The sequence below is a fragment of the Rutilus rutilus genome, assembly GCF_951802725.1.
Source record: "Rutilus rutilus genome assembly, chromosome: 19".
NCBI classification, from domain to species: Eukaryota; Metazoa; Chordata; class Actinopteri; order Cypriniformes; family Leuciscidae; genus Rutilus; species Rutilus rutilus.
Window position 1 is genome coordinate 17,827,906 of NC_140232.1, and position 27,821 is coordinate 17,855,726.

At 38.1% G+C, this 27,821-nt stretch overlaps 2 protein-coding genes across 7 annotated transcripts in view; one reads left to right on the plus strand and one right to left on the minus strand.

Moving 5' to 3' along the window:
• ncs1b (neuronal calcium sensor 1b) overlaps nucleotides 1-17,864 on the minus strand; it is a 46,327-nt gene extending 28,463 nt beyond the window's left edge. Inside the window, exons 1-3 of one of the 2 annotated variants that reach the window (XM_084390372.1) lie at nucleotides 17,701-17,864; nucleotides 14,747-14,864; nucleotides 13,781-13,928 (exon numbers count right to left, since the gene is read on the minus strand). In XM_084390372.1, coding sequence (XP_084246498.1) covers nucleotides 13,781-13,844 — 64 coding nt within the window. In that variant the 5' untranslated portion in view covers nucleotides 13,845-13,928; nucleotides 14,747-14,864; nucleotides 17,701-17,864. The other variant, XM_084390371.1, reaches the window with a different exon arrangement.
• A 4,550-nt stretch (nucleotides 17,865-22,414) lies between these two features.
• LOC311278900 (Rieske domain-containing protein) lies at nucleotides 22,415-27,621 on the plus strand. Of its 5 annotated transcripts, none has more exons than XR_014625495.1 (6): nucleotides 22,415-22,750; nucleotides 23,088-23,296; nucleotides 23,756-23,790; nucleotides 23,893-24,196; nucleotides 24,698-24,790; nucleotides 27,068-27,621. XR_014625495.1 is itself a non-coding variant. In XM_084390034.1 (5 exons), exons 1-4 carry the CDS (start codon nucleotides 22,426-22,428, stop codon nucleotides 24,169-24,171), a joined length of 570 nt encoding a protein of 189 aa, XP_084246160.1. In that variant the 5' UTR covers nucleotides 22,424-22,425; the 3' UTR covers nucleotides 24,172-24,196; nucleotides 27,068-27,208. The 5 variants fall into 5 exon arrangements, 3 of the variants coding, with proteins under 3 accessions (XP_084246160.1, XP_084246159.1, XP_084246161.1); XR_014625496.1 differs by having other exon boundaries at nucleotides 22,424-22,472; nucleotides 27,068-27,409; XM_084390034.1 differs by lacking the exon at nucleotides 24,698-24,790 and having other exon boundaries at nucleotides 22,424-22,472; nucleotides 27,068-27,208.
• Nucleotides 27,622-27,821: the final 200 nt, after the last annotated feature.

Sequence of the window (27,821 nt, forward strand, 5' to 3'; positions counted from 1 at the left end):
TCCTCGTCTTCAGCCAAGATGGCCACCGCCTCACCGCTTGAGCCCTCAGCCAAGATGGCCACCGCCATGCCGCCTGAGCCCTCAGCCAAGATGGCCGCTGCCACGCTGATACCTTTTCCTGCTCCCAGTTCTGTTTTTAGACCTGTTCCTGCCCCAAGGACTGTCCATTTTCCCAGACCTGTTCTGTCCCTGTTCCAGTCTCATTCCGCTGAGACCGCCCGTCCAGAGTCTCGTCCCGCCGAGACCACCCTGCCTGAGTCTTCTGTCCCCGAGCCTGTATCTGTTCCTGAGCCTGTATCTGAATCTGTTCCTGAGCCTGAGTTTGAGTCAGTTTCCGAGCCTGAACCTGAGTCTGTCCCCGAGCCAGAATCGGTTCTAGAATTCCCACCCAGCCTCCCTCTCCCCTCAACCCTTCTTCCGCCACTGCCTGTCAGCCCCTCAGCTCCTCTAACCACCTTCGTGGAGGTGGGGTCGCCGTGGATCTGCTAGCCGGCAGCTCCAGCCTGGTTAGTGGGTCCCCGGTCTCGGCCTCTAACCTCCGTGACCAGGACTCTACCTCGGCCCGTCGATCCATCTAAACGCCTTTGGCTTCGCTCGTCCCTTCGTCCCTCTGGCTCCGTTGGGCTCCTTACTCCCTCCAGCTCCACCTTGGTCCTCTGTCGCTCCGGCTCCACCAAGGCATTCTGGATCCCCACCTGCGCCTCGGTCGCCAGAGCCGTCGGCATCTCCATGTCCCTCAGGATCCTCAGCATCGCCCTGGCTCGTCGGCTCTCCGGCTCCATCCGGGTCTCCTCCCGGATGAAAAGGGCATCCCACCTGCTCTGCCCCCGTCAGTCGGCCCCCTGGAGTCGTTCGCCCTGCCTCCACCATGGCTCCTCTCTCCGTCGGCTCCGCCCTGGTCCCTCCTGCCTTCTGTCTGCCCTTCACCTGCTCTTCATCCTCCTCCTGAGTTCCCTCCCTCCGCAGTTGGTCTATCTACGGTGCGAGGACCCACCTACCGGGAGGGGGAGTACTGTCTCATGCCGGTGTTTGTTTGTATTAGTCACATGTCTTCCTTTGTTCTGTGTGTGTGAACCTTCTGCCTGTCTGTTCCTGTTTGAATTATATTGTTAGTAAAAGTTTGCATTGGAACTTTTGCATTGGAGCGATTCTCCCTCGTCTTCTACCTGCACCACACCGTGACAGTATAATACTGCGTGCCTCTCAGATTTAATCAAAAATATCTTAATTTGTGTTCCGAAGATGAACAAAAGTCTTATGGGGTTGGAACAACATGGGGGTGAGTAATTACTGACAGAATTTTCATTTTTGGGTGAACTAACCCTTTAAATCAAAGGCCTCGCTACCTCATACAGTTATAAGATTTATATACAAAATAAACCACTTTTATGATTTATTTTCACACAAAATCTGTTGCTCCATAAATGTTCAATATAAACAAACTGTATACTTTTTTTTCTGCAATCATGCACTATGGATTGCCCCATTGTACCCTACGTGTGGGTCAGGGTGCATATAATTTTAAATTAATTCAAATTAATAACATTTAATCTACTAAATTATCATATTACATTAACAGCCCCATATTACATTATTTATCGATTAAATCGTAATACTGTAGTTTCTTACAAATTAAAAAGTATTCTTGTTTTCACATAGCAAATCCTCCTGTTCTTCCTGGGCATCCCACCTCTATAGAACAGGCAAGTATATTTGACTGATTGAGTACAGACGTGGGCAACCTCATAAACAGAGCAGGGATTTGTCAAAAATACGCGTTCCTTCATGTAACAGATGTCATTCTGGATAAAGCATTATAAGGAGTAGGCTATATGAAACTGTACCCACACAACCCTAGTGCTGAGATAGCACAGTTGTTGCTGGGAAACAGCAGTAACCTAGAAGCTTGAAAACAATGACCAAAAAACGTAACCAACACAATGACACAACACATAGCCAGAAACAGGATGTCAAATCCAGCACAACATGGGTTTAGTTTAGATATGCCAAATGCATGCAAAAAATTATACATTTACTTCTTCTGTCATGTTTGACTACTTTCTATTTAATTGGTTAGGGAATTAATTGTATGTTGATAATCATTAACAGCTAAATATGTCTGTTTATGCAGTGAGGGGCTTAAGTCTATAACAGAGGCAGGAAAATCATTTGACGATTCGAGTGGGCAATGTCTGTCTCATTCTCTCTCTCTAAAACCTCCTTTGGGAATGTTTGTGAGAAAAAGATGAAGAGAAAGCGAGTAAGAGATTAAGAGAGACAAAGTACAAGAGACGTGGACGTCTGGAAAAACAGTTAGAACTCTCTTGGTTATTCAAATAGCACACTGAGATACCGTGAACAGAGCTTGCTGCATGGAATATTGTCTCCCACAATGCAATGTGCTCAACTTTCCTTTCCAATGCGACAGATGAGCCTAAAGTAATATCACCCGCAATTTGACAGCTCTTTCTTGATTCCTATTCACAGCCTGAAAATGTTGTGTTGTTTTTGGATAACCTGAATGGCTTATGAGAACTAGAGAGACATGCTCCAAACAGACGTATACCAAGAGTGTGTGAGATAGTTGTTGACGAAATGCAAACCATTGAGACAATTTGTGCTTATTAATTTTAGAGGGATCAAAAATCTGAACACAAACTTAACAGACATCTCAAACTAATTTAGTATGTGTTTTAATGCAGATTGTTATTGGTCGCTTTACATGTTAGTCAGAAAGCCTCTTCCTACCTAAGTGGGCGATCCTTTACCAATTGAAGAAACTATAGAGCCAATACCTTATGCCGTCACTCAATTGTCAGGCCTTGCTGGCCAACTAGTCAGACATGTTTTCGTATAAAGGTTATGTCACTTACACTATTTTCACAATTACATAATGATTATTCATGAGTTTTCACTGCAAAACAACAACAAGCACATTAGAATTGTTGAGAAAAGCCACAGCCAACTGTGATTTTGGGCAGCAATGATTAGAAATAAGCTCGGCGAAATCCTGCTGGGACTGCTGTAGTCAACAAATGATGCATCTAATCCTGCCCTTAGAAAAATCGACCAGATGGAGGCATTTTAGTAGGATGTTATGCAAACATTGGACTCGAACCTGCCTTGATATCTTCTTACCAGTATTCTGCCTGAGAAGTCAACATTTTTCAGGTTTCAGACACAGCCAATGTGTGCAGACCGTCCTGTGTCACTATTAAACATTAACATTTGCATGTCTAAAACGTTACACATTTTTAAATGGTTTGCTGAGTGGAAATTGTGTGAACTCATGTTGGATTCTTGTTTTATTCCGAAACCACTCAAACAACCGTCCTTCCATTTTATGAATGTCTTTTTCTGCTTCTGCAGCCAAACTCTCTCTGTGCTAAGACCACTAATTGCTTGGAAACCACACAGTGGCAAGATCTTTTCAGATATTGTGATGTGCCTCCTTGCAAAATCACAGGAACTCATTGTTGAGGCGGATTGTTCTGATGGGGGTACACAAATCATTTGTATTTCAAGCTTTGGAAAAAGAGATTTAGAAAAGCGTGACGGAGAAGGAATTGACTGGCACACAGCACAAATAACTGTGAGCAATTAAAGGAACATTTTACCCAAACAATGAAAATACTTTGCAACCCAGTGTGATTTACTGATTTACTTCAGTGGAACACAAAAGGTGACCACTCAATATAATAAAAGCAAAATTATTATAAAACTATTTTTTAACTCTTCGATTTGAATTAAAATGAAAGTATTCTTTTGAATCCAGTTTTTTAAAAGAAGAGTTTAATGCAGTTAAAAAAATCCCTTCAGGACACCTAAGGTATGTTCGCTCACACTTGTAGTTCGACACACACACAAAAATGGATCAAAGGTAACTGGACAGCTTTTATGATGTGTATTTTACAACTGAACTTACTCTGAACATCCAAAACATTGCTGTGTGCAAAATACACTTGTATATGTGTGTACATATAAGGTGGTATTTTTCTAAACTGCACCAGGTATTCCTCTGTTACACACACAAATGAAGATCTACTGCAAGGAAACACGGTTCTCACGCCTGAACTGAACTATAATGGGCAACATTGCTCTAATGATGAGAAGATCCTTGAGCATTCTGTCTTTTTTAGCGCTGCATCTTGTGACATCACATCCCGTTTTTGTCATTTAGATGTCTTTGGTCCATGCTGTGTTCATATTTCAGTCAAACTGCACCAGAGAACATCTGAAAATGGACTAAGAACCCCTGGAAATATGGGTCTTGGACTGCTTGTTTGGTGCACACCAGGATTCAGATAGAAGCATTAACACCTACTTAAATGCAACCGAACCAGAGTTCGTTTTAATCAAACCAAACCTGCCAAGTATGAACACACCCCATAGAATATAGGAAATAACTAATTTATTTGCACTATACTTTTAGGATAGATTTAAGGTCCTTTTGTGTTTTGTTTAGTTTTTTAAGCTTGAGACCTCCAGTCCTTTTTCATTGTTACTGCACAGAAAAGAGTGACCCGTGTATGATTCAAAATGTATTGAGTTCAACAGAAGAACGAATATGAGGTCATATGAGGGCATGAGAGTGAGTAAATGATGATAGAATGTTCATTTGGTTCATTCTGGTAAATTAGTCCTTTAAGAGTTCACACACTCATTTTTCATTTGAACCATATAGCCACTAAAACTCTGAAGGGAACCTAAAATGTCAATTGTATGCAAATCTCCAAACTGAAAGGGCAAAACTTTAATGGGGCTATTGCGCTACTGCTCTAAGCACTTAAGGATCTCTCCAAAGAAAGCGCTACTGGAGCCTAATACTTCAGTGAGATGTGAGCTGGCAATGAAATGGCTGTGATATAGGCCTTAGTTTAAATTTGCTTCATTAAATCATTCAGGTCTCTAATGCCCACGTTCTTTGAAGCTACAATTCTCCATAGAGCTGCTACAATAGCTTACATTCGATCAATACCAAGAGATATGTCTTCCATGAAATAATCTAATGATTGCTATGAAAATGCCATCAACCAATGTTACATAACCCGACAGAAGAGATATGCCTCATATTTGTAGTTAAATTCCATGGCAAATCTGTTTTACAACACTGAATAGGCGAGCCAGTGAGCTGATTGATCAAGTTCTTCCTGGCAGAACGAAAATTCTTCTGCCTACATTAAAATCTAGTCTGTATTCATGCACGCTTCCCTTTGCTCTTCGCCACGCAAAAAAGGAAAAAAACTCAATCATGTAGCCCACTCATGAGAAATAAACACTTGCAGCAGCAAGCCTCCACAGCTGTAAAACAAGTTAAGCTGTCCTTTAATTGCCATAAACATGTGCAAGATACAGACGTGAAACGGCTGAAACTGTAGATTTAATCAGTCGGTTACATCTGGGATGGCAATGAAGAGAGAGAGAGACTGAGGCCAGCTGTTAAATTTGTGTAAAAAACCAAAACAAAACCTAAGTATATGGAACTGATGATTTCAGCTTCTTAAACATGTTTTACATACAATATTTGCTTATTATTCAGCCCAGATTTACATGGTGAATCAATATAAACCAGCTTAGTGGTTTCTTAGTTAAAATGACATTCAGACTAAACTGCGACTACAAAGACTAAAGACTTCCCAAGTTAAATAGAGATAAGCCAATTTATGTTTAGTGTTCCAATATTCAGAGCGTACTTTATTTTTGCCTTTGTGAAAAAATAAAGCTCTTATCCTCACCAAGGTTGCATTTATTTAACCAAAAATGTTATTTATTAATGTGACGGCAAAGGTGAATTTTCATCATTCCTCCAGTCTTCAGTGTCACATGCTCCTTCAGAAATCATTATATGCCGATTTGCTACTCAAAAAAACATTTATTATTATTATCAATATTAAAAACTGTTTTTGCTGATTACAATTTTTGTGGAAACATTAACAATGATACCATTTAAACATTTGTGGTAAGATTAAAAAAGAGAGAAATTAATACTTTTATTCATCAAGGATGCATTAAATTGATCAAAAGTGACAGTGAAGACATTTATGTTACAAAAAAATTATATTAAAAAAATTCTTTAATAAATGTATATAAATGTAATAAATGCAAATAAATGCCATTCATTGAACTTTCTATCCATCAAAGAATCCTGAAAAAAGTATCACACTTTCCAGAAAAATATTACGCAGCACAACTGATTTTAACATTTATAGCAATAAGCAATGTTTCTTGAGCACCAAATCAGCATATTAGAATAATTTCTGAAGGATCATGTGACACTGAAGACTGGTATGGCCGCTAATTCAGCTTTGCAATCACAGGAATAAATTATATTAAAAAATATTAGGCGGTGGAGGCGCACATAACATTCTGGAAACTACTCAATGTAGAGCTTTGTTCAAAGATCTTGTGGAATTTATTGAAAGACAGGTTGGCATCCTAATGGATCCCTTGTTTGGTAATATTTGCCAACTATCACGAGACCTGTTAATAGACCAAGGCTATTGCCACTAATGTTGCACCAGTGGAATCTGGGGAAACCTCTAAGAATATGAGGACATAATTGCCACCAAACAATTCTAAAGAGATTCCATTATGTGTGTGGTGTGCTAAGCATCATGTATTGGAGTACTGTCAACAATTAAAAAGGAAGAAGCAAAGGGAAAAGATGGACTTTCTAAAGGAGAAAGAGCTTTGCTTTGGTTGCTTAAATGCTGGGTACATGAGTCGTAATTGTGGCAAGCGGCTTACTTAGTCAGCACCATCCCACTGTGCTTCATGTTGACAGATATACGGCCAATTCAGAGGAGGCGGAGGTATGCAAATTCTTAGGATCTGCCGAAACATGTGGTCATACAGGGGCCGGAAAAGATTGCTGTCTGCTTTCAATCTTACCAGTTCAAGTCAAGGCCAGTGAAGGAGATCAGATAATCCAGACATATGCATTCCTGGATCCTGGCAGTTCTGCGACTTTTTGTACTGAAAGATGTTGGAGCCTTGGGAAGTCATAAACAGCCATGGGGATGGCCCTTATGCTATGAGAACGGCATTAGGTTGGGTCATCAATGGTCCTTTGCATGCAGGCAGCTTTGAGGCTGAAGACTGTTCTGCGTTAAAAGGATTTCTGTGTGTAGATTGGAGAAGATGTTGTTTAAACAATACAACCATGACTTCAATGAGCGAGCTGCAGAAGAGCAAGGATTGTCAAGAGAGGATTTTAGGTTTTTGGAGATTGCAGAGAGTTCTGCCAAGCTTCAGGACAATCATTATGCTTTGAAGTTGCCATTTAAAAAGGAACATGTGTTCCACAATTTCTCTGTGGCAAAACAGCAGGAAAATTCAAAGAACGGCAACAGCGAACACAAAAGCTCTTCAGAGAAGAAGCATCGAGAGATAGAAAAAGAGCAACTTAAGCATAAAGAAAAGCGAAAGGAAGAACAGTTCCATAGTTCTGATGGGAAATATCAAGATAAAGAGAATGACTTTGTAAGATCACCGTCAACTAAAGTGGAAGAGGATAAAGGCTATCATCACTCCATCAAACTTGAGAAGTCACTTAAGAGAGAACGGGATGAAGATGAATATAAACACAAGCCCAAAAAGGTAAAAGTGAAGAATGAGAAGAAGAAAAGGAAAAAAAGGGAAAGAAACATACCACTGGATGGAAAAAGAAAGCCAAAAAAGATGGTTCCAGATGGAAGTTTCTGGAACATAAAGGTCCTGTGTTCCCCCGCCATATGAACCCCTGCCAGGCTATATCAAGTTTTATTATGATGATTCACATAAACACAAGGACAAACATAAAGACCAGTGTTATTGACAGGCCTGTAGGAAAGCTTTGTTTTTTACAGAAGTCTATGGGCTAAGGGGTTTTCTTATAAGCATCATGTGTGTTTATTGTGCTCACTATTTGTATTTATGAGTGACTCTTTGTTATGTGTTGGGAATTGGTACGTTTGATTCATCCCAATTAGGGGCCGGTATGTAAGAGCCATTTTGTCTTTATTTTAAATTTTGTTATGTAAGTGTGTGTCCAGCAGGGGTCTCTCTTTGGGTAATTGGTTACTGAATATAGGTGGGAACCTTCCTTCAGGTGACAGGTGTTGGACACAGTCTTTTGACCGCTACGCTATGCTACGGTAAATTATGCTATGCCAAGCTGTGCAAGAGGAAATCTGTACTGGTGAAGGACTTGGAACTGTGGATTTATTGACTGTTTGTTGGACTCTTGCTTACCAGAAATTAAGACCAGGCAGACACGGTAAAATAAATCTACAATGTAAGCATATTAATCTGTGTGTGGACATTGCAGTGAATAACAACCCGAGCGTGCGCGTCCATTAAAGGGGTCATATAATGGTACATGCACTTTTACAAGTTGATTGTACTGAAATGTGTGTTGGCAGTGCCTGTACACAACCATCATAAAATGATAAAAATCCATCCAGTGTTTTTTTTTTTATCTCCTTATATGTTTTCCCCCCTCTCAAATCAAGCCGTTCGACCTAGTGACGTCACACGGTCGGACGCCCCTCCCACTAATGTTGATTGACAGCAGCGTTTCAACACAGACCCGCCCCCGCTCGTGAGCGAGCTGTCTGTCATCATAGTCCGCGCGTCATTGTTGATACGCTGGAGCACTGTCTATGAGCAGAATGGCGTCTAAGCGATTGTGGTGCTCTGTTCTTGGATGCAATAAGGAACACAGCAGTCATTTTGATGTTCCTAAATCCGAACCACTGAAGACGCAGTGGCTGAGTTTTGTTTTCGAAGGGAATATTCCCCACGATCAACGTCAATGCTTTCATGTTTGCGCGAATCATTTCACACACCAGACTGCTCGAGGGTCAGTATAAAGCTGGTTTTGCTAAGAAGCTGCTCCTGAAAAAAGGATCGGTACCAACTATTTGTGTTCCTGCTGCACCTCCAGAAGAAGAAGTGAGTGTAACGTTTTATTAACCTTTATATTAATATTTATATTAATCTTTGCAAATCGCTTGCCGCACGCTTCACGATGAATGCGGCTATTTTTACACTCAGGGTACATTACGGCATGTTTTCTATATACAACGTTCTCGATATAATTCATAATCCCACGTTTATAATGAACAACGCGTTATGGTTATTGTGTTATTTCAAACGGTGTATGCACAGAACAGAGGGGCGGGGTGAGCAAAGCTCATTATCATTTAAAGACACATGCACTTAAACGGCGTGCTGAAAACAGAGCTGTTTTTGACCAGGTAAAATGAGTGTTTTCTTACAATACTAATGAGAATTTTTAATTAAAGTATATTACAAACTTTTAATTTAGACCCTAAAGAATCATATTAGCTTGTACAAAAATGCCATTATATGACCCCTTTAACAAGCACCGTCATAATTTGCAATAAATAAGCCAATCATAATTTGCAATATTACTGTACTTTTTGATATATTTTTTAGATACATTTTTATCAACATCGTTCTTTCCTGGTCATCCTATACTGCAAAAACAAGTGTATTTAAAGCCTGAATGTTCCATTCTCAAGCTTTACTTCACCTTCTTACAGTAGTCACAGACAATAGAGCTAAGGCAATCCTAAAAATAGACAATTGAAGACTTCTTTCTGATTAAAACATAATTTCAAGCCGAGCACATAGAAACTTGAAAGACGTGGAGGAACAAAGGGAGAAGAAACCGATAAAGGTTACAAATGGGGATGAAAAAAAAAGAAAAGAGGCAAAAGATAAGGGACTGCTAAGGAAAGAGAGGGGTAGGTAAGAGGGATACATGGATAGAAGGAGAAATGCAATGTCCTTCATTGCAAAGCAGAGCTGATAAGGCCTTAATTACAGTATTCCATTCCATGCTCACAGAGAGGCAATTAAATGGGACAGAGCATGACAAGAAATGGGACAGAGCATGACAAGAAAGAAAGAAAGAAAGAAAGAAAGAAAGAAAGAAAGAAAGAAAGAAAGAAAGAAAGAAAGAAAGAAAGAAAGAAAGAAAGAAAGAAAGAAAGAAAGAAAGAAAGAAAGAAAGAAAGAAAGAATGAATGAATGAATGAAAGAAAGAAAGAATGAATGAAAGAGAAAGAAAGAAAACGAGGGGCATGAAGTTCATCCCAGCATGGAGGCACATTTCCCTGCATGCTGCAATTTCCTGCCCAGCGCCTTTCCATGTAGCGCCCACCACTGAGCCCAATGCACAGCACACACCATCATTAGGAAGCCATTGGCTGTCACTTCCCATTCTTTATCTGCATGACTTCAAACCAGCACTGCCTACTTTAACGCATTTAGCCTTATTAATACAGACAGTATTTACTAACAGTGTCTTGGAACAGTGTCCATATTTGACCCAATCATGGGTTGAAACAGTAATGTTACATACGTAGATTCATTTTGCTGTAAATCTATGTAAATACTGAGTAACATTTAAAATTTCTATTGAAGCTTATACAGGTGTGCACTGGTTACACTGGTATGTCCAAATTTGCATACTTTTGCACTACTCTTTTTGTAGTAAAAATAGTGGGAGTAATGTGTTCACAATGAAAATTCCAAAAAGAAGAAGTGCACTTCAAATAACTGGATGAAATTAACCGAAAATAAACAAGTATGGAATGTTAAACACTTCGTGCACTCAACTGTCGCAGCTTTCCTTACATAGCGTAGGGAGAGGTGCTATCAGACGACAAAATAACCCTTAATAATTTAGGGGCTGTTTACACGACAGCGTTTTCAACTAAAAACAGAAAACGTTTTATGTGTTTTGACCGTTCATTTAGATGACAATAGCGTTTTGGGGGGCTGAAAACAGGTTTCAAAGTGCAAGTTTTTAAAAAAACTATAACATTCGATAACATTAGCATCTCTGTGTAAACTACAAAACCGCAAACTTGTGAATACGATGACGTCATGCACATGCTTTTACAAAAGAACTTGCAAAGAGCAAAATAGAGCTTCCATAGATTAGCAAATAGCAAAACTTGTTTCATAATTCTGGATGGCAACAGCTAAAGTATGATTTGGTTGATATGGTTTTTATGCCAGCACATAGCAATTAAGAGAAATATACTGTGACCGAGAGAGCTCAACGCGCTGCAACTGAAGAAAACGTATGCACATAGAAAAAACACCAGCACATTCATAAAACATTTTCATCAGTTTGTAAATAATAAATAAATGGTAAAATCTTAATTATTTGAACATCCTGATCATATGTATGTTATGAGTATTTGCAGCGCGTTTCTGTACTTGTTTGCGTTGTTAGTATTTGCAGCGGGTTTCTGTATATAGTTTCATTGTGAGTATTTGCAGCACATTTGTTGTCAAAGTAATGAAGATGTTTTCTTAATTTGCTGGGGTTTTCTTCAGATGCAGCACGCTGAGCTGTGCTATTTGCAGCCGGGTTTCTGTTTTTAGTTGCACTGAGAGTATCTGCAGCGCGTTTCTGTATTTGGTTGCTATGTGAGTATTTGCAGCGCATGTGTTGTCAAACTGATGAAGATGTTGTCTTAATTTTCTGGTGGTTTTTTCAGTTTGCATGCATTTTCTTTTGCAGTGTTGAGCTTTCTCGGCCACCGTAGAACTGTTATGAATAACAATTGATTTCCACAAAAAAAGACAGCAAACTAATGAATTGTGTAAACAGTGAATTGTGTCCTTAGTTTTAGTCCATTCTGTTGTCATTTCACTGCGCTAGTTTTAGAATCAAGACTCAATGTGTTTACATATATAGCCTATGCATCCATGGAAACACAATTTGCTTCACTGGCAGAGAGCAAGCTTTCAGATATCTCTCTGGGCAACCACCACCAGCCTGATTGCATATCTCAAGACCGACCAATTTGCATATTCATAAAGCTTGAGTCCCAATTGGGGGGCGTTTAAAACATGCTGATTTGGCTCACTTCCAGGCATCTGCTAATCACAATTTGCAATGTCACGAGAATTGCGATTTCTTGTGATAAAACATATGTGGTATCAGCCGCAGGATCTTGATTGCAGTTTAACAGTGTTGTTTTCAAACAACTTAGCTCATTTTTCTCCAGTATTATTTAGTGCATGTGCTGGACCCAAGTGGATAACAGATAAATACAAATCACTTTTAATATAGCCAACATGGCCTTTTAACTCAAAAGCTGAAAAAAATAAAGATCACGGTTAGCCTGGGAAAACCCAGACAACTTCCGGCAAATTTAGATTTGCTCTGCAAGTAGTCTGGCAAAGAGCTCATTCAAGCCCATTTCTAATCCGTCGAAATCGCGGCACCAATCAGAAACGTTGGGGCGGGCTTTACACAATGACGATCGCTCTGATTGGTTTTAGGTCTATCCAATTGCGCCCAGAGGCATTTGAACGACGTCCGTTGGTGAAGCGCACCAACTTTTAAATGCATTATTATATTCAAATTGCAAACACATGAGGACAGTCTCCATGAAAGACCCACTGGCAGATGAACGTGCTACTACATTTCTCTCCGAAACGGTAGGAAATTTAATTAGATTTAATAGAGGATTTTAACTGTGACAAGATGATTGACAGGGCAGTTTACGTGACAGGATGCACGCGACAGATCCGTCCGATAAAGATGACGAAGTAGTATGTCCAAAAGCTTGCCTACTTTTTTGCTACACATTCAAAAGTATACTTTTCTTCACAAAAAGAGTACATACATACTTTTATGGCGTAGTGTAACTTAGGCGAATTGGGACGCAGCATATGGCTTTACACAATGACGATCGCTCTGATTGGTTTTAGGTCTATCCAATTGCGCCCAGAGGCATTTGAGCGACGTCCGTTGGTGACGCCCCTTTGGAAATGAGTTATTAATGAAGCTTTGCCAGACCATAACTCAGTTACTACTCAGAATGGTCTGGTTTTAACCAGGCTAGATCATGGTAACAATGAAGAAAAAATTAACACTAATAAACAGCTTTTTTTTTTTACATACACTTTTTTTTTTTAAATAGTTTTTTATTGGCATCTATGGTTCCATGAAGAACCTTAAAGGTGCAGTAGGACAGCCTCTTGAAAGCATGAACGAGCACAGCCAAGAAGACCGGAGACGTTACTGCAATACATCATGTGTCATTCACCGGTGTGCAAATTTAAAGTAAATAACAGTACTACAATACCAAACGTAAATAACTTCTTAAAATGGAATTAGATGCAGCAAGTTTTTGGGGTTTTTAACTAGCAAAACTTATCAGAGTATTTTAATATTTCTTGCATGCCAGGGGTTCCATGATGAGAGTCTGGATGTGGTTGCTGCTTGCCTGCCATTCTCGCTCTGTCTGCACAGCGTATGTGAACGCACTGTTGACTTATGTCTGCGTAAACAGCCTGCGCAGTGGTATGCAAACACACATTGACCGACAGGGAACACATGCTATAGGACTGTTCTGACCGAACGATACGATTGAAAGAACATTCTATGGTCCTACGCCACAGACGACATATATTTATAAAAATACATTTTAGACCCCTTAACAGAGTGATTGCTCTCAGGAAATGAGGAGACTTTCAACCAGCCTAACAAAAAAAAAACAATTTCTGCAGAGAATCACCTACGGCACCTTTAAACATCCACGGAACCTTTCCATTCCACAAAAGGTTCTTTATAGTGGAACAAGGTTATTCAGATTATTAAAAAGGTCTTGACACAAAAAAAAACAAAGTTCCAAGAAAGGTTATTTGGGGAACCAAAATTGGTTCTTTAAAGGCATCATTATAGGGAGAAAAAAACAAACTTTTGGAGCCTTTATTTTTAAGGGTGTAATCAGAAAGTACTTACAGTATGTCTTCCTGGTCAGGTCCTCCACCACCTCTGGTTTGAGCTTGCTGTTTGATTTCCCCATGCTCTCCAGACCTCCTCAAGATAGTTTGTGTGGTCCAGCGTGGAGCTGAGGTATACCTGAACTCCTTACTACTTAAGGCAAAATCTTAGAGACCCAAACACATCAACAAAGTGAAAAACAGATCAGCACTGCCAACAAATCCAAGGAAATCCATCCATTGTGAATTTTCCTCTCCTTTTTTGACTTTGTGGGCTGTTGTAGATCTAAAGTCACTGTTAGGATCCCTCTTACCCAGCAGGTCTCTCAAAAATCCATCCTCAATTACGGCCGCCTCTGACAAGTATCAATCCTCACAAAAAAAAGCCCATTCATTCGGCTGCCATCATGAGTACGAGTCTCAGATGCTAACCGTATTCAGTCTGATTCTTCAGTGGAGAAAGCAAGGCTTTGAAATGTATCAAAGTGCCAATGGTTACAGGAGACCCTCGCCCGCTGCGTTCTGCCTGCTCTCTCACTCACACTTGAGCGCCAGTTCTCTCTGGCTCTCCACCCACCCTCCCTCTCCTCTTTTTCTTTTTACTCCCTCCCTACGCCTGTCTTGTTAGCTCTGATAGACTCTTAAAAGAGATCCCTTGCTCTAGTTGTCTTGGCAGCTGAGATGAGGGGTTTAGTCAAATTAAAAGAGAAGGACAAACTTATTCCTGCTAATTTTTAGCATTTCACGCTGTGATGTCATTCTGGTAGAAGCCAACAGGATCTACAATAATACTAAACCCTGGCTGTGATTACTGAGTGCAAATATTGTAAAGATGGCAAAAAAGCTAGATCGAAATCATATGGTGAACAGGGCTGCTCAGATCCTCCGTCACTGACAACATCAGACAATACATGGAAGCTGGAGATAACCAATTTTTCAGTGTCTCAGTCAGCTGATGGCACTCTATATGACAAAAGACATTCACCTTCTCCTAGTAACCACTGTTTGCTTATCTCCAGGCCTGTTCTTCCTCACACCTTCTGTAGTTCAAAGCAGCAACTTTTGTTCGCCAAGGTCTGGTTGTCCAGAGAAACCTCCAAACACTGCAGGAACAAACAGCAACAAGGTCAGACTGCATTGGAGGATAACAACAGTGTCATGAGACCAGCAATCTTGATAGACCCACTGAGAGATGAGGGGGAAATCGCTGACCACACACTCTACATGCAAATAACTCTCACACTTGACTTTCATGAGAATGATTTTATCCCTCAGCCTGTGTAAGGATGGCACAATGCACTGTTCCTCTGCCAGCACTGCAAGTGCATCGATATCCTAAACCGGGGTCAAACTGAATTAGTCAAATTATGTTAGAAGCAGTCTGAAGGATTCTATATTTGGTTAAGAGTTGTAGAGTTCAGTTACTGATTTAGCTACAGTATGTTTAAAACAATAAAATGTTGCTTGTTCTGGGAGCTAAGAGGTGATAAACAATCATGAATCAGATATTAATGCAAAAAAAAAAAAAAAAAAAAAAAAACATTGGTATGAATAACTATTTAACTAATAGGCTAAACGAAAGAGAAAAATCTTTGAAATGTTTTGAATCAAGGCACAGAACAAAAATAGTTTGCATAAAATAATTTCACACATGCCAACAAAACAACAAAAACAAGTGGTGAGACCAAATATTTCATTATAGTCTCAATGCAACACTGAGCACCAAAGCTAATAACCTCCTTACATCTGCTGCAATCACCACTTTAAACTCTTTACAGTGTGTGATAACTGCCGGCACAATCCATAAAATGCTGGAACAATCTTGTAGCCGGGTGAAGAGATCTCAACCTTATTAACTGAGAAAGAGAAATAATAAATAGCTATATTTCTTTATAAAGCATGTAAATATTGTGCATCTTTAATTTCTGTGACATTGGGGAGAAATAATAAAACTAAAGAAACAACATAGCTGAAATGACTTGCTGTGTTTGTTTGTTTTTTTGTAGGTCAAGCAATATGGGTTTGCAATGGCCATTTAGTGATACCAATATCTAGAAAACGCAATGGCTTACGCCGATATAGCATGCACAATATACAGAATACAATTTAATGATAATAAATGGGGTTTACACAAATATGTATGCAATACAAAAACGGAAATGTCATTGCAAAAGGTTTAGCAAGTCTATACACTTCCCTTTCAAAAGTGCTGCGCTGAAACGCTTTGGGAATGCATCTTTGGATGACCACCAGCTGTGAATCATGTGTGTGACACGTCACACGTGTGTGTGACAAGCTCTCCCTTTCTCCTCTCACTCATGTAAAAAGGAAATGAGCAACGTGCAAGGTAAAAGAGGTGTGTGTCTCCGTGTTCATGGCCCATGCCTAATTCATGACACATCAGTTTTTTAACATAATAAAGCAATCATGGTGACGTTACAATTTTACTTCAGTGTTATACTATGGCATATTTTGCACAATATCTGCAATTCTAATGACATCTAAATAAATAAACGACAAAACTGTATTATACTGTCTGAAGAACATACTACATTGTGATTTATAGTTAGGCTATATAGTAGCCTAGCCTAAATAAGTTCGTTAACTTAGCCTATTTTTGCTGAATAGCCTAACTTACTTGGCCTATACCAGCACTTCTCAAAGTCCGGACTCCGGTCCGAATCCGGACCCGGAGGGAATTCAATCCGGACCCGCCTCTGTTTCATATTTCAACAGCAGTAATTGTGTGTAGCCTAAGGGATTAAAAGTCTGGATTTCCTACTTTGATAAACGTATGTCAAAATCATTTGTTTAGCGTTTTATGTCTTTTTGGAGATGGTCCGAAATTAAAGCGAAGGCGAGATATTTAAAGTTTTCCTCCGTGATTCAGTTGCCATGACATCCAGTGAGTGTACTTTTCACGTAATCGGGCGCGAGCCGCGCAACGCGACACTTCACCGCAGTAAGCGTTTGAATGGGTGTGGAGGATGTAATTGTCCAGGAAAAGAAAAGTTGACGAAGAAAATAGAGTTTTCAAAGATGATTGGACAGAGAGGTATGCGTTCATTTCGCCACAATCCAGCACGAAGCCATTCTCAGCAATGAATGCTGTAAAGAACTCACACCGCAGCAGCTTGGCTAATGAACGTTTAGGCCAGTGTCTCCGTCTAGCAACCACACCTTTTGTGCCATGGTTTCGGCAGCTGATGGGAGACAGACAGTGCCATTTCTCACATTAGACTGCTCTGTATTTTGCACCATGTTACTTTTGTGGTGTTTTGTTAAGAAAAATCCAGACACTTAAATTAATTGTTTTACCACTTTTGCACTTGTTATTCATGTATTTTGAATAAAAAGGCACCTTATTTTTTTCATAAAATGAATGTTGATTTGTTATACATGTTTATTAAAAACAAGTTTTGTAATTACCAATAGTTCCGGATCTTTGTCATTGATGAAAATTCAGATTTGGACCTTTGAATGTAGACTTTGAGAACCCCTGGCCTATACCATGGTAATTTTGTTGGAAGGGGCGCTCTCATGCTGAAGTCTGGGATTGACTGAACAACAGCCCGAGGTTTATTGATGAAACGATGTATGTTTACACTTTTACAGTCATTAAAACGATAATAGCCAAAGGGACACGTTTTGACAGGTGTTCCAGCGACCGCTATCACATCAACTGCTACATAGTGAACAAACGTTATCTTTAAAACATAACTGGACTGAATAAACCGCTACCTCTTATTTTCTTTCACTGAAAGCTTACACTTTTTAGCTGTTAAACTTGATAGATGACTTGTAACCATACGAACTCAACTCTACCAGCACGGTGAATAAGGGCAACTTGCCATCCAAGCTACGTGTCGTCCTTCTCCAGTGTCTATCTGTTGAAACGCAATGTTTTTTGAATGAAAGTCGACGTCATATGACACTTACCGAGACGTTTCTTCTTCATAGATCGTCAAACGTGTGTTTGGCTTTCCTCCTGCTCTCTCTGAGTATTTGTAAGCTTTAGTCAGACGGGACTTTTCCCGCAGACTCTCCAGAGGCTGGACATGGCAAACTAAACTCGCCACTCTCCATTAACCCCTGTGCTTCTCTTGGTGTGGAGAACCTTCACTTCTTCATAGGGGACTTTTAAATGCTATAATAAAAATAATAATAATATACAGTGTGTGTGTGTGTGTGTGTGTGTGTGTGTGTGTGTGTGTATATATATATATATATATTTCTTTTTTCTTTCTTTTTTTTAGCCCTGTGGCCCAGCTTATGCTGCTCACCTCTTGCTGAGAACCATCTGTCTGTCTGTAACCTGGATAAAAAAAGAAGAAAAGAGAGAGACCTACATAGCCACACCAGGAAATCAGGTTAAGCTGCTATTTAATACAGAACAAAAATGTCTCATCCTATGCCTTGCTTATTAGGCTTCAAAATATTCAGATAATGAGAGAGGACTGTCACCTATTGTACCATGTGTTTAATGTAGGCTATATTATACAGTCTTGCATAAGCAAGTGTTGTGAATTATTGTGTCAAAATAAGCATAAATTACACCACTATTCTGTGTTATAGTGTATAACATGTAAAGCAAATGAATGCGTAAATTAAACCTATGAGAAGATTGACTTTAAGTACCTTTTATTATTCATGTATTCATTTTTTCCTTTGAAACTTTTTTTTTTTTCAATATGACTAAAACTAATAGACTATTCTTCACAAAAGGTAGTAGGGTAGAGTGGGGGGAAAGTTAGATCACTTACTGTAAAATCCGATTTCTCTCAGATTCACAGTGAATACTTCTACATCACTCTTGTCAATTTAGTCCATAGCAACAACAAAAACATATATTGACTTTATCTAATTGGTAATTTTGGTAAACAACTATGTGTGTGTGTGTGTGTGTGTGTGTGTGTGTGTGTGTGTGTGTGTGTGTGTGTGTGTGTGTGTGTGTGTGTGTGTGTGTGTGTGTGTGTGTGTGTGTGTGTGTGTGTGTGTGTGTGTGTGTGTGTGTGTGTGTGTGAGGACTACATGAGCCATGAATATAAATGCAAACTTGTCCAGTGGAAAATGCTATTTATTATGGCTTAAATTCAAAGCAACATACTAGTTACATGATTTTAAAGTACCAGCAGATGCCCGAACCTGGATGAGCTAAAGCTATTTCATAACACCTCCTACTGTAGCATCTTGAGAATGAACGTACGTTTTGGCTCCCTGTTTATAGGAAAGCCATTTATTTAGTAACACTGAGGGGCTGCACAGCAGCCTGTGAAGTTACAACTGCCAAGCCATGTGTACTGTGTAAAGGATTCCGGCCCCTTTGCCATTTGTTATTGGCTATAGCAAGTTCACAGTTTCACATGAACCAAAAGCATTAATTAGCTGTGCAGTTATATTTACAAATGCACCCTCATTTATATTTTTAATTGCTATTCAAGATTGCCTGTGCCATTAAGTATTCCACAGATTCTAATGTTACACAGATTCTAGATTTACTGTATACTGTATAATGGTTACGTGGAGCAATACAGTTCAATGGAAAAGAATAGGAGGTCTACAATGGAATATTGTCATTTGTATACCTGTACTTTATATTTCTATTTTGATAGATAATCAGTTTCAGGGAATGAGTGCAAACTTATTTATCACTTTTGCTGCTCTCTGATGTAAATAAAAACGTCCTGCACTTAATTCCCATGAATTTTAAATGTTTATACCCAAACGCATCAGGTCAAATGATGAAATGCATTTTAAAATGATGCTATCTGCTATTTGATGAAGACTGTTTTATTGTTTTGTTGTTTTTGAATGATTAGAGCAGATGTATCCCATGATTACTGGGGAAACAGGCACGGCAGAGGATATTGCCACCCTAATTTACAATAAATTACCTTTTTTTTTTAAACCCTTGTACATTTATAATTTCCGAAAGCTTGAGTGCTGGCTGCAACTGTTCATTTATTACCAACTACTAAGTAAACATCTGTTCTGGTCTGTGTTGGAGATTCATTCTAGAAAAAGTCACTGTGAGTTATTGAGCTTTCTTTCTTTCTTTTTTTTTCTTCTTTTTTTACATTAGTCTAAGCTTTTATCTTCTGACTGAAATCTGATAGGTTTAAATTTTACCCAAACTATCTATTCCATTCATTCTCTCCCTATTAAAATGTGCTAGGCCTTTGCATATGTCGACCCTGCATGTGTTGCATTTTTTACTGTTTGTATTTATTGTTTATTTTACAGTTGAAACCAGATATTTACATACACTTCAGAAAAAAACACAAAAACTTTTATTTCTTTACTGTCATACATTAAATCAGAGTAAACTTTTTCTGTTTTAGATCAATAAATATTAACATATTTTTTGCATTTATTAAATGTCAGAATCGAGCGAGGGAGAATTTTTTTATCACTTTCATCAAAGTCAGAAGTATACATACACTAAGTTTATTGTGTCTTTAAACAAAAAGAAAACTCCAGATGAATCCATTCTGAGCTTAAGAAGCTTCTGATAGGTTAATTGATTCCATTTGAGTTAATTGGTGGCACACCTGTGGATGCATATGCACAACTCAAACACAGAGCCTCTTTCTTTGACATCATGGGAAAATCAAGAGAAATCAAGACATCAGGAAAAGAATTGTGGACCTCCACAAGTGCGGCTCATCCTTAGGTGCAATTTCCAGATGCCTGAAGGTCCCACGTTCATCTGTTCAGACAATAATACGCAAGTATAAAAAACATGGGAATGTACAACCATCATACCGCTCAGGAAGGAGACGGATTCTGAGTCCCAGAGAGGAAAGTTTTTTTGGTGTGAAATGTGCGAATCAATCCCAGGACAACAGCAAAAGACCTTGTGAAGATGCTAGCTGAAACTGGTAAGACAGTGTCATTATCCACAGTAAAACGAGTCCTGTACCACCATGAGCTAAAAGGTTACTCTGGGAGAAGAAAGCCATTACTTCAAAACCACCATAGAAAAGCCAGACTACAGTTTGCAACTGCACATGGGGACAAAAATCTTAATTTGTGGAGACATGCCCTGTGGTCTGACGAAACAAAAATTGAACTGTTCGGCCATAATGATAAACGGTATATTTGGAGGAAAAAGGGTGAAGCTTTGAAGCCTCAGAACACCATCCCAACTGTGAAGTATGGGGGTGGTAGTATAATGTTGTGGGGCTGCTTTGCTGCAGAAGGGACTGGTGCACTTCACAAAATAGATGGCATCATGAGAAAATAAAATTTTGTGGATATATTGAAGCAACATCTGAAGACATCAGCCAGGAAGTTAAAGCTCGGGCGCAAATGTGTCTTCCAAATGGACAATGACCCCAAGCATACCTCCAGATTAGTTCCAAAGTGGCTTAAGGACAACAAAGTCAAGGTATTGGAGTGGCCATCACAAAGCCCTGATCTCAATCCCATAGAAAATTTGTGGGCGGCACTGAAAAGGCGAGTGCGAGCAAACCTGACCCAGTTACACCAGTTCTGTCAAGAGGAGTGGGCCAAAATTCCAGCAAACTATTGTAGAAAGCTTGTGGAAGGATACCCAAAACGTTTGGCCCAAGTGAAACAGTTTTGGGGCAATTCTACCAAATACTAAAGAAGTGTATACATACTTCTGACTTTGATGAAAGTTATCAAAAAAATAGATAACAATTCTCCTTCGCTCGATTCTGACATTTAACAAATGCAAAAAATATGTTAATATTTATTGATCTAAAACCGAAAAAGTTTACTCTGATTTAATGTATGACAGTAAAGAAATAAAAGTTTTTGTGTTTTTTTTCTGAAGTGTATGTAAATATCTGGTTTCAACTGTATGTGCCATCCAAAGCCAGTTGCCTTAGAATTCGAATTTTATTCTTACAGTCGGCCTGTTAAAATAAATAAAAATGGATTTCTCAGAAAACATAAAACACTATAATTGGACAGAAAGAAGCTTTGTAAACTTCGCAGGACATAACAGATGGTCACTTCTCCAACTAGGTTACATTTTAATGCGTATCAACAGCACCCCCTAAAGGTCTTACGTTACACTTTGTATAATATTTTTCGGTGTTTTGGGCTTTTACTTATTTATTTATACATATGGGCTGTTGACATGAAATACCAGGGATAGATGACATGTCCTGTGGTGTGACATAGCCTACTATAGGCTACTCAATTAAAAATTGTATATGCCAATCTTATGCAGCATTTATGACCTCATATTAATTGAGACTATAGCCTATAGACAGTTTGTAGTTTGAAAATGACTGGTTAAGGCTTTTTTAATATTAAAAATGTTTTATATATGTATATGTATGTATGTATGTATGTGTGTGTATATATATATATATATACATACATACATACATACATACATACATGCATACATATACAGCTTTAAAGAAATGGAGCCGAAGATAGACACTTTCTCCTAAGAAATCGTATATTATTTTAACCTGTTGAAAGCATTATGATCAAAAGAATGTTGTCAACTACTGCTATCAGTTTAAGCGTTTTAAAATTACAGCACCATCTATTATGTCGTTCATAATTTCTACATAAATAATTTAAGTGACTATATAAGATCTTCGTTTAGAAAAAAAGAAAGGGAAAAAAAAAACTCTAATATATGGTCTAAACTCTTATTTTGAAACGCAAAAGCTGGATATGACCGGATATGATCCACGCTTTCGTTTCGTGGATTCCTCTTTTAGGTATTCGTTAATAGTTACTAAATCGCTTATTTTGAAAATTATACAAGCAACAAATAGAGACATATGTCAAAGTAGATTTAGTACACGTTTGGAGTCTCTGGATGCTTACACAGTTACGCACTATATGTGTGATCTATTCTGGATACCTGCATATGATCGATTTTTCACATTTGACAAAGTTAAGGAGAGTTTACTGATCTTAAAACTACCACAGGATCTCATAAAATGTAAACAATCGGGCCGTTGGAGAGAGTAAACGTCATTCGCGCCATGTCGTCGTAAGTACAGTAATTTTAACTTGTACGTCCTCGTAGCAATCGTAATTACAACTTTTAACCAGCTGGGCAGTGGGCATCTCCAAAGTCACGTGTCAATGCACGCAGAGCGCAAATCACGAACCAATGAATGTATGATGTATGAGTTGTGGCTTTGCAAAACCCCATAATCTGGCCATTCTCGGTACTTTTTGGTACTAGTTCACCCCCGAAATGACAGTTCAGTTCTGCCATTATTTACTCAATTATTTCACTTGAATAGAGATTGTAATTTAAGATTGTTCATCACATAGCATTATTGTGTGTTTTTTATTGATCGTATTGTATTATTATTGTACAGTTCTGACGATGTGTCGAAGAGTGCAGAACAAGTGTGGGGGGAAAACATGAGCTCTGATGAAGAGGTGGCGGCTGCATCCAGACCTTATTTTATAGGGAAGAAAGAAAACATAATTCAAGCCAGACGAGTGCTGAAGTCAGTTGGTGGAAGAGATGTTCTAGTGATGTACCACCAGGGGGACTTCTATGCTATTGATGCACGTTGCTACCGTAAGCTTCTGCATGCTACCTTGAAATCAAATTTGACAATTATTGTTTGTTAGGGATTAAATTTCTTAAATGATTTATCGTTGGAGGGCATCATTTGTGCCCTTGTAAACTTTAATCAGAAAGAATAACGTCCCTTCCTTCTTGCTATGACATCTCTTCTTTGATTATGTGTTTACTGGCATGAAGGCGGGACAACCTGTCACTCACATGAGATCACAGCAATAGCAAACCACAACCATCCAATCAATTGAGGATGGACACATTACATGTTATTCCAATCCCATATCATTTTCTTTACCTTAACCTCACCATAATCAAATAGTGTTTAATTATTTGATTTACTCAGAATTTATACAGATTGAAGGCGTCCTCCCACCCTCATTAATATTTGACATTATCAGACATATGTTTACATTACACTGCTTTTATGCTTTCCATTATGCTTTTATTTTGTTGCAGACTCTGGAGGTCCACTTCAGGAAGGAGATATAGAGGTGGGTTGTTGTAAAGCCTTTCATCAGGCAATTTCTCTTCCTATTTATATCTGTATGCCACAAATCTGCTTCAACTTTAAATTTTCTCTTTTGCCACTGAAGGACTTTGATGGACGGCCATGCATAGTGTGCCCATGGCATAAGTATAAAATTACATTAGATGAGGGTGAGGGTCTCTATCAGGCAGTGGACCCTTCTGTGAAGCCTCTGAAACCAACTTGGTGCTCTAAAGGCATTAAACAAAGAATCCACACAGTGACGGAGTCTAATGGAGACGTGTTCCTCACCTTAAACAACTCACCAGGGGCCATTGACTCTGATTACTATCAAACTGAGAAATATAGAGACATCTTGAAAGAAGGCCGGAAGAAAACAAATTGACCTAACAGGAAGAGACATGAGATGGGTGAGTGTCTGCTCTGATCAGCAGAATGCTTTGAATGTGTTCAGCTCAGACTGTTTTCATCTATCACTGCTGGAAAATCTAGTTAAGTTGGTTTAAGCTGGTCTATGCTGTTCATTAGCTCAAGTTGACTGCAGTCAGCATGTTTCAAAAACCAGCTTGACCACCTTGGTATGGTAGTCTACCAACTATAAACTAGAACACAGCTAACAGTTCAGTTTTTCAGTCTTTCCAGCAGGGGCGTCAGATTCAGTCTCTGATCTTAAAAGTCCTTTTTAAAACTGGTCTGGGAGTTTTTCCAATGCACTCTGGTGCTTTCCAAGTACTTTTTAAGTGTTCTTGCATAATGGACAGTTTATTTATTTATGTTTTGATATAATTTTCATAAATGCTTAAATGATGTACATTTTTTTTGCTTATTTATTTAGTAAATTATTGTCATTAAATCTCTGTATCAGATCACTTGTATGCAATCTCATGGAATTCCTGGCTTTTATTCCTCAGATTTTCTTTTGGTTTGGTGACAGGTGCACAGACAGAAAAAGACATTTAGTGGAACAGACACCTAAAAAAGTTTCCAAAGGGGGATTTTCGCTGGTATGTGTGAAGAATTGTTTAATAATCTTAAGAAGCTTTTTTTTTTTTAATGGAAAGGTTACATGGATGTTGAAGGTTCTTCTTGGAACCATAGATGCCAATAAAGAACAATTATTTTTAGGAATAATGTTAATGAAAAGTAGATATACTGTAGCTCATAACTGTAAATATAAAAGTAAATACAGCTCATAACTGTTTAGTCACGTGTTACTTTTTGTTATTAACCAAATTTAGGATAATGCCAAGACATCATCAATTCTTCTTTCAAAATGTGTTTAGTCTCACCCTGATTCACTGTGGTAAACCTTTTACAAGTGTTTATATTTTACATACGTCACTTGCCTGTAGATACCCTTATGAAAAGAAAATATATTTCCCAATAAATGAATGATCAATATATTAAATTATATAACAGTATATTTGAAAATATACAGAATAATATATTGTGTTAATATATTACAATATATTGAATATTACATAAGGAATTTCCGCTTTTTATATATTGAAAAATATGTGACAATATATCATAATGCATGTAATTTTATATTCAGTATAACACTTCATAATATATAGATGTATTGTATATATGATCAGATATGGTTCTGCAGGTGTAATATAATATTGCAGATATATTTACTCATGCATTATAAACACACATATAGAGAGAGATATATATAATGTAATATATTTCTTATATATTTTATAATTATTTACATTATTAATGTTCCATATTTTCAAGCTAATCAACGAAAGCACAAGCACACCTGCATGTACTAAAGTATTTAGCCAAGAGGCTATCACTGTGCTGAGGAGTGCACAGTCATTACTGTTAAAATATAGTAATTATAGTCCTGATGATATTCAACCAAGTCAACCGAACCACAGGCTCTATACTCTTCAGCACAATGGTAACCCCAAAAACTCAGACATACCAGAAAACCTTTTAAATTCCAAAATAATAGAACATTAAACACTAACAGATCTCCCCCTATATTAACATTGAGCAAAACACATCAAATAACACTTTTAACAATTTCTCTCCCTTAAGAGAGAAGCAAACCATGTTGGGAACTAGAAACTGTTGTAACTCATTCCATGAATGTGTGTGTATATATCTATGTGTGTGAACATACATTCACATTTATATGGGAACATGTATGTGCAATATATACACAATAAAGAATACAACTTTGTGAATATTACATGTAATGCTATTTTTGTCTTCATTTATAATAAATATTTTATTTATAAATATTTGATATGTATTAATATGCATGGTCAATGCAGTATATTGAAAAATATATGCACTATTTCCACATGGAAATGTATAATGTAATATATCACATTACATTTTGCAGTATATTTATTTTTGTTCCGTAAGGGTTTAATCTCTCTCTTTGGCCAGAATATCAGATATTTAAAAAAATGCGACGTTTGGCCATATAAGACTGGGAATCGTCTTGATAACTTTTGTAACGTCATTAATTTAAAAATACCTGCGTTCCCAATTAGTCAACAACAGCATAAAATATTGCACTTGTGCCCAGATGACATCATTCTTGAATTTCCATATTCATCCACAACAGAGCCGAAACAATGTTCTTTCGCAAAATGCATGCATAGTTTTTTTTTTTTTTACCCGCTAGAGGGCCAAAATACGTAGTGTAACATTTAAATAAAGAATATCAACAGTACTTGCTTAGATTCTGTGTTCAGTACCTTTAATTAAATTTTTTAGATTTGTGAACAGAAGGGCGGTCTTAGTGGGGGTTCGATGTAAGTGCTGTCTACTGAGTTAGGGTTAGTGATGACAGTTTGTGATCTAAAGGTGGGGTGAGTCAGGGGGTCAAAGGTGACTTGAAAAAATGAGGAACCAATGATGGATGTGAACATGGGTGTTTGAATGAGAGAAAGGGGTTGGTAATTGTGTAAATAGGAGTGGTTAAGTTAGCCTTGGGGGTGGCAGAGTGCTTAAGCGTAGATAACATTCCACAGCAACACCATTTACCAAAAAAAGATCTGTAGTTAAATTACAAAATAGGATAAAAAGCAGAAAGTAATTTATTTTGTATTAAGCAGGTTTGATGAAAGGAAATCTCAACCAGTGAATAGATGCACATTATAGAACTCAGTATTTTTTTAATTTGCTCATGTTTTAAGAACATCCTGGAAAATTAAGAGTAATGCTAGCAACTTAAACACACCTTAAAATGAATGCATACTTTTTTGTTTAACCCAAAGACTGCAAGTTTAAACAAACTTTTCTTCAATCCTCAGGGGGTAACGTATGTAAAATGACACCGCTGCTATTAAGGCTTCACTCTTCAGGGGTCGAAGGCTTCAAGGATGACTGTAACCTTTTACCCCTGCCACTCATGCAGAAGCTTGCTGTGAAGACCAGGTTTCCATAACAAATTACCTGTTTATAAATGTCTAAATGGCCATGCAAGGCAATACTGTAAGTGGTACAGATGAACACAAAAGATTAAAAAATATATATTGATATTGAATGTGATACTTCATTCCTTAAAATGAGAACATATGCCCTAAATACAGCTCTAAATATATTTTGATGAGCGTTTGAATTCATTGTTGAGAAATAAAATTGTGTTATTTCATTAACCTGAGAAGTGATGATTTTGAAAGCAATATTCTAGTATTTGTTAATAGTTCAGAAGTGATTTTGTTTACATTCTTTGCTATTTCCTTTTTTTTTTAGATTTGATATTGCAAATTTTAATAAGTGGGTGTTTAGAGATAAGAAAAAAGTCTTGTTTAAATAAGCCATCTTGCTTTAAAATCTTGTTTCAATGTTTAAATGAAACCAATATAACAAAATAGTCTTTGTCATGGCCCAAATGTATAAAGTAGGTAAAGTCTTTAACCTTTGACTGAATCCTTATCTGTCTTGATCTATAAAGCCCCAAGTAATGGCATTCAGTTCCCAACTGTACTTATGAAAACAATCTGCTGATTCCAACAAAGTTTCAAGACAAAATTTCCATTTTCAGCTCCAGGCTGTCTTTATTTT

What these genes read in the sequence shown, in the direction of transcription:
- LOC311278900 (XM_084390034.1), top strand. Translation starts at nt 22,426, where the DNA reads ATGACCGGATATGATCCACGCTTTCGTTTCGTGGATTCCTCTTTTAG. An exon ending in TTCGTGGATTCCTCTTTTAG is followed by an intron (nt 22,473 to 23,087) that starts GTATTCGTTAAT and finishes ATTATTGTACAG; the next exon opens with TTCTGACGATGTGTCGAAGA. An exon ending in TTCAGGAAGGAGATATAGAG is followed by an intron (nt 23,791 to 23,892) that starts GTGGGTTGTTGT and finishes TTGCCACTGAAG; the next exon opens with GACTTTGATGGACGGCCATG.